We start from the raw sequence: 6,799 nt of genomic DNA, 5'->3' as shown, positions 1-6,799 counted from the left end.
CCTAAGGACATATGTGAGTAGTGGGTCCGAGTTAGGGGTAGAAATGTTACTGTCTGAAACATAATATACTGGGCTCACCCACTTACTAATATGGTTTACAAAATTATACATGCATTAGGAAGTCGTATTACCTATTCCCATCCGCTTCTTTCATCTTCACGTGTTTTTCAAGATTTCAATTAATTTTAATTTTGTCATGATGTGTAAATCATGTTATACATTCGATATTGTTGGATCCGTATTACAAGAATTTTTTGATAGATTTCCTATTGTGATTTATACAAGGCAAAAAGGTAACATCATATAAGTTTTTCCTGCCTTGGTGTTGGTTTGATCGGGTTTGTTAGGATTGTTACAACATCTAGTTCTACAAAATTCTTGTGTTTTTCATTATTCCTTTTTCACATGCATTATCTCTTCCTGTAAATATCATAAAAGTACTTGGCCTTGGTGGACTAGCACTTTGGCAGGGGTGTGGGAAATGCTAACATTTGCCTCGTCATCAAGAAGTCCTTGCCTTCTTTCTCTAGCATGCGTCCAACCAGACTTCGTTGGGTATTAGTAGAAGATTGCCCGAATAGAACTACAGACGAGTCACTGAGACAAAAAAGATCTACTCCTCAAATCTCTAACAAAAATCGCAAGGCAAACTTTTTTCTCCCAAAACACATGGAATCGCATGGGCAGCACCTGCACAATGAACTAAATCCGAACCTTCGGGGTGATTTTGCAAGCAATCTGGAAGTTACTTCTTTCGAGAGAAAAGCAAGCTGGAAGTTCAGACACAGAAAACTCGCACTGGTAGCAAAATCTTACAACTTCCAAGTTCACACATGGCAAGGGTCACCTTCAAACCAAGATAAAAATAACTGCATTCATTTCTTTAGATAGTCAGTCTGCACTATCAGATATCCATGGACTGAGGGGTTGACAAAGCATTGTTCTTCTTCTTCTTCTTCTTCCTTTTCTTGTCCTTCCTAGATTTCTTCCCGCTCTTTGCAGATTCGTCGTCTTTCACGGAAGAAGGCGGTTGTGTTGATACCAGATGCTGATGAATTGCAGCCAATGGGTCTAGCTGGAACTGAGCATTGTTCAGTACAGCATTCAGTTGAGCAGACTCTCGTTGCCTGAAAAATAAAGAAGGTACTGAAACTGTGATGGAAAAATAAAAACAAAGAGAAAGATTGGAGGGCAGAGATTTCATGTGAGGATTACACTAAAGCCTGCTTCGATTTGCGGTTAAGCTTTACTTCCGTCTGCTGCTGGGAGCTGGCTGTTTGTGGAAGGAACTCAGAAAGTGCTGACAGATCATATGCTTTCAGTTTCTTCTGACGGCTCCTCTGTTTCTTTTTCTACAGACAAGAAACTCAAATGAACCATCTAGCATAATAACTGCATATGAATATCTTTGTATCTGATCAGTTGCAGCATATAGCGTGGCCATCGCCCAGCAGTAACAAAAACAAGACAGTAGACAGCTAGAGGCAAGCTGCTTTGGACAAGCAAATGGCCTCTTTCCAACACCCACAAATACATTTGATGAGAACTGAATGTAAACTTCTGTGTTGGGTATATTGCAAATAATAAAAACAAGACAAACAAATAAACAACCAGTAGTGTGAGGCTAATTCGGAAAGGCAAAACACATCCCTTTAACACATATGAACACAATTGTTTGATAGACAGGCAATTTGCAACCTGTAACTAGCTAAATGCATCAAATGTGCCACAATATTCATGACGCTAAGGACACAAGGGCATCAGATTTTTTTTTTACCAATGACAAAATTTCAGAGGCAGATCAGTAGTTGAGACTCGAACATTTTTAAGGTAATGACCGTGCATTTCTTTTTTTTGTACCAGAACACCATCAGCAGAAACTGTGGAAAAAAGACCTTAATAAGCGACCAAGAAGTAATCCTTATCCATCTAGCCTTGATTACTCAATTTGTTACAACTGAGTACCTAGACAAGCTAGATCAATGTAAATAACTTTTCTTTGTTTTGCCAATGGCCCAGCTTGGCATAACGTGTGGCTTCGCTATGTTTATAGCTTGCCTTGTGGCTTGGCTTTTCATGACTGGCACACATGATAGTGTTTGTCTTGCTGACACACTCTCCATGTAGCTGTTAGTGGCTTATGCTAAAATAGCATGAAATTAAGCAACCTTACTGGCCTCTTCCTCGATGATGTGACTAAACTGGAGAAAACTAGCCTAATTAACATTCCATGTGTGAATGACCCTCAATACCAAATGTGCTCAATTGTCATTCCACACACTGGCTGGCACGTGTAACTCAGTATTAGCTTGTCAAAGAGGGCATGCAAGAAGTCTCTTGGGATGAAATTGTGGGTACACATGGTAGTGGATCCAATTACCCTGGTTTGGAGGACTTCCACTCCTAATTAAAAAGGTCAGGGTGATAGCTCAGACAAGTTACCTTTGATCATGCTGAATCACGGCATTCACAAAACTATTTTGTTTGTCAAACATGCATGGTTGTTAGTTTTATACTTGGGCAGTGAGCCTATTGTAGTTTATTATCAGTTTCCACATATATGAGCAACTATCCTTTATTATATCCTATCTTAACAAGACATAGGTGGAGCCTATTTCCCCCATGCAAGAGTTTTCTGTCCAGAGTTTAATCAACTTCTAGATTTAATTTAATTTGCGAGCCTGACATGATGTCCACCTGGTACCCTGATTTATGATTCAATACTCTTAATTAACTCCATGAGCGGTCCCTATTTCACGTTCTTATGAGCCAGACAAGGATGAGAGGTTTGTTTTATTTTTGTTTGAAGTGAACCATCAAAGGAATAAACAAATTCATAATGTTGCACATTTATGCAAAAGCCGACCAAAAGGAACGATATACTAATGGAGGGCAGAATTAGAAGCATCTTTGTACCTTACTGATAGCCTTTTTGGCCTGTAGGGAGGTAACCGCATCTTTCACTTCTGGAATGATGAGCAAAGAGTCCAATGAGTTACAATGCAAGTTGAGGCAAGCAAAACAAGCCATATTATGCTGTAATATTAGTCAAGGTGGATGCATAGAACAAGCAAAATGCAATACATGCATGACATAAAAATAATCATCAATCATAAATTCATAATGAAATCTCTAATCTCCTTTCCATTTTATTATACAGTTCGAAAAATGAATACACAAGAAAACACAACAATATGTACAAAACAGATTATACTATAAGTAACTTGCATTTTGGACCAGCTTTTATTACAGTAGTTGTAATTTGCACAATGTATGCCCAAATGTAGCACTATACACATCCAGTTGGGTCACATAATGTTTGCACTTTGCACCAGGTTTTGACACTTCACAAAAAATGGCCCGGTTCCCTGACTTGGGCTCATCTGTCAGGTACCATGTCAACATGCCATGGATTCTCTACACCGATGAGTGGTCCTTTACATTTGACCATTTTGCCTCCTGACTCATGAGGTTCCGAATTGTAATCTGTTTCATACTTCCATGTCAATGAACCAGGTTCATTAATATCACTGTAACGCAAACCATAAACCACCTCCTAGGAGGCATGTAACTTTTAGCTTCCCTTTTCAATGAAAAGAAACGCAAAGTCTTCGTGTCGCGTTTTTTCGAAAAATGAATCAGGTTCAGTTTTCCGTGAACCATCATAACCTGGGGCAAAGTGCAATGCTATGTGGCCCCTACTGGTGCGAAAACGTGATATCCTGCATTTAGACATACATGGTCCCAACTGCAACTGCTGTAATAAAATCCGATTATAAGTATAGTATCACCGAACACTACACATGTGCATGCTTTTGCATTACCAGGCTTACGGTAAGACAACAAGCACATAAACCAAACGAGGAGGGTCTTTTTAATTTTGTGGATGAACATGATTCACAGATATCAAGGAAACTAGAAGTAACTTTTCCTTGTTTGGATCCACTGACCACCTTGCCCACATAAGCAGATGAGCAATAGATCAAGGAATCAGGGTTAGCATTGCTAGGTGTTTGATTCTTTTACAGAGAAATATATAGCAAATTATTAATTGCTTAAAATATCTTCTATGGGTCTATCTGGTGACATGACAAATCGATTCACAATTCTAACCTTGCACACATGAATGATCGAAGTGAGCTTTTTGAAATATACCAAAATTATAACCTCCTGTAGTTGCATGGCTAACAAAAGAACCAATATTTCTTGCAACAATTCATCATTATATTAACCAGTTATCTGCCATAACAAAATAATTTTGTAACGATGAGAACGTTCTCTTTAAGAATAGCATGGAAGTCATATGGCTACAGACAATTGCCATCACCTTGAGTATTTTTAAACTGCATGGCTCGACACACAACAATGTACTCCCTCCGTCCAGAAATACTTGTCAGGGAAATGGATGTATCTAGACGTATTTTAGTTCTAGATACATCCAGTTTTATCCATTTCTTCGACAAGTAATTTCGGACGGAGGAAGTACAATATAGAATAAGTACATGTTCACAAGAACAATACAACAAAACCCTACCGAGCAGGGACACATGGAAGAAAAATTGTGGCCCTCAAAAGGAAGGTTGCACTTACTTGTATAGAAGCTGAGCTTCTTCTCTAGCTTTTTCTGAGAGTTGAGCTCCTGCTTCTTAGACCCACTCCTGCAAACATTAAAAAATTCAATGATAAGGAGCCTTCAGGAGAACACAGCAATCAAATCCACAACACAATTACAAGAATTTAAGACAAAATTATTCCACCCCAAGAAAGGGTTCAGATGAATAACAGTATATGAGCGCATCACAGCAAATGCTACTGGATCAGCAACCATAGCTCCCAAATCCTGCTACTAATCTTCATCTTTCTAGTCACCAGTTATCACCAAATACACTTCTAATCTTTATTATAGCTACACTACTTGTAATACATGGTTCTTTGCCACCAAAATGCATTAAGCAATAGAAACCCAGAAATCATGATGCAAGGGGCTGGCGGGGAGGTGGCCATCGGGGTCGCAGTGCGTGGCGGCAGTGAGCGTGCAAGGCCAGACTAAGGCAAAGTTGGCAGCAAGCATGAAGGGAACGAGGCACAGAGGCAAGCATGCTGACAATCTATTTAGTTTCGACATGGCAAAGAGAAAAAACAGAACATACATTGCAGGACTGCTCAGTCGATGCCGCCGTTGTTGTGGCGGTGCCACCAACTGGCGGTCGTGGAATCGGGCATGGCACAGCAGTGGTTTATCAGAAATCACACACGGTAGTGTGGGCGGCGGCTAGTGTACGCGAGTTAACCGCGGCGTGGCTGCTGCTGCCGGTTCTGTTTTTCTTTCATAGAGCAGTTCTATGAGTTCGTTTGGTTGGCGAATTGGGGGACTATCCGCGATGCAGGCCTGCAGGCTGCAGCGGCAGGATGGCGGCGTATTGGCATTGTAACTCCATGAGCTTGTGAGCTTAGCCGACTTGGGCCTTATTCCAGCTATCACTAGGGCTAGTCAGCAACTTCGGCACCTCCAAAAAAGCAAATACTGTTGAATTCAATCAACCAAATGAACAACTGAAAACCACCAACTTAAAACATATTTTGATTTCGAACCCTTCGAACTTTGCTTCGGTCTCGGCTAGTGCAGAGAGGATGACACAGCCTGGACGAGATGTACAACAGAACTTTACAGGAGCATATGAAGATCTCTAGATATCTAAGACCAGTCCAGTTTCACACCAATGAACACCTCCTTTCAAGCCTATATTCGTTTCTTTTCGCAAATGTGCTACTCACTAAATAAACTGTAAAATAAGTAAATTTCTAGAAGGGCAATCTAGTACATTATTATTTTAATCTCACTCACACATCACTTTTTCAGAATGCATAATCTGATCCATGGTAAGGTTCAGACATCAAATCAAGAACATGCTATATTTGACAGAAAAAGATGCACTACCATGATGTGTCATCTACTCTTATCATCAAGATTGCTTCGGCCACTATAAATCTCAATATTTCTTCATCGGGGATAACTGGCACAAAATGATGCCCCTACTTTACTCCTTCAGTATGACAATGGCCACGAGAGAACTATCCAATTTGATGGCAGAATGCACCCATGGTATCCTTTTTCTTTGAATGATATACAGGCATACAGCAAATGTAGAATAGACGCACCTTTCTGGGGCCATGGTGGAGTGGAGTTCGGGAACCGAGCTGGGAGAAAGGTCGCGGCGCCCGCGGCGAGTGGGCGGGGAAGTATGGGCGCGAGGGAGAACCCGCGATGGTGTCAGCAGCTGGGGCGTTGCAGGCGCGTCGTTTGAGGTCGCGCGGCGGCGTTCGAGGAGGAGGTCCCGCCGGACACTGCGGTGCGGCGGGGTTGGAGGAAGATCCGGGAGAAGCACGCCGAGCGGTGGCGTTCGAAGAAGAGGTCGCGCCGGGCACTGGAGGCGATGCGGGGTGCAGGAGGGGTCCGGGCAGGGAGGAGCACGCGCGGCGGCGCTCAGGGAGGATGTGGCACGGGGGCGCAGTCGTGTTCGAGGCTTGTGGGATGTGTGACCTGGTCCGGGCCTGGGGGGTGGTGGGCTTCTTTTGGGTATTTTGGATGTGCGCTCAAGGGCCTGATTAATGAAGATTGGGCTAATGTTTTTTTTTCATCTAAAAAATGAAGATTGGGCTCTAAAAAAAACATATGTTCGTGGGCACGTCCGGTCGGGAATCTCATTTCTACGCATTTTCATGCACACACCTAAAGAAACGCATTTTCTCAAAAAAAAAAAAACCTAAAGAAACGCATTTTCATGCACAGTAGATCATT

The 6,799-nt window shown here is 41.8% G+C and overlaps 1 protein-coding gene across 1 annotated transcript; it reads right to left on the bottom strand.

The window, feature by feature from the left end:
- Positions 1-725: 725 nt before the first annotated feature.
- Positions 726-6,549, bottom strand: LOC123189514 (tetratricopeptide repeat protein 1). Its single transcript, XM_044601941.1, has 5 exons — positions 6,160-6,549; positions 4,591-4,658; positions 2,917-2,966; positions 1,216-1,352; positions 726-1,127 (listed from the first exon to the last, which is right to left on the bottom strand). Exons 1-5 carry the CDS (start codon positions 6,171-6,173, stop codon positions 905-907), a joined length of 492 nt encoding a protein of 163 aa, XP_044457876.1. The 5' UTR covers positions 6,174-6,549; the 3' UTR covers positions 726-904.
- Between the last annotated feature and the right edge of the window lie 250 nt (positions 6,550-6,799).

This window comes from Triticum aestivum, chromosome 2A (assembly GCF_018294505.1).
Source record: "Triticum aestivum cultivar Chinese Spring chromosome 2A, IWGSC CS RefSeq v2.1, whole genome shotgun sequence".
In the NCBI taxonomy this organism is placed as follows: domain Eukaryota; kingdom Viridiplantae; phylum Streptophyta; class Magnoliopsida; order Poales; family Poaceae; genus Triticum; species Triticum aestivum.
Note: the sequence above shows the minus strand (reverse complement) of the source record. Positions and strands in the feature narration are given on the sequence as shown.

What these genes read in the sequence shown, in the direction of transcription:
- LOC123189514 (XM_044601941.1), bottom strand. An exon ending in CCAAAAAGGCTATCAGTAAG is followed by an intron (nt 1,353 to 2,916) that starts GTACAAAGATGC and finishes TCTTGTCTGTAG; the next exon opens with AAAAAGAAACAGAGGAGCCG. An exon ending in AAATCGAAGCAGGCTTTAGT is followed by an intron (nt 1,128 to 1,215) that starts GTAATCCTCACA and finishes TTTATTTTTCAG; the next exon opens with GCAACGAGAGTCTGCTCAAC.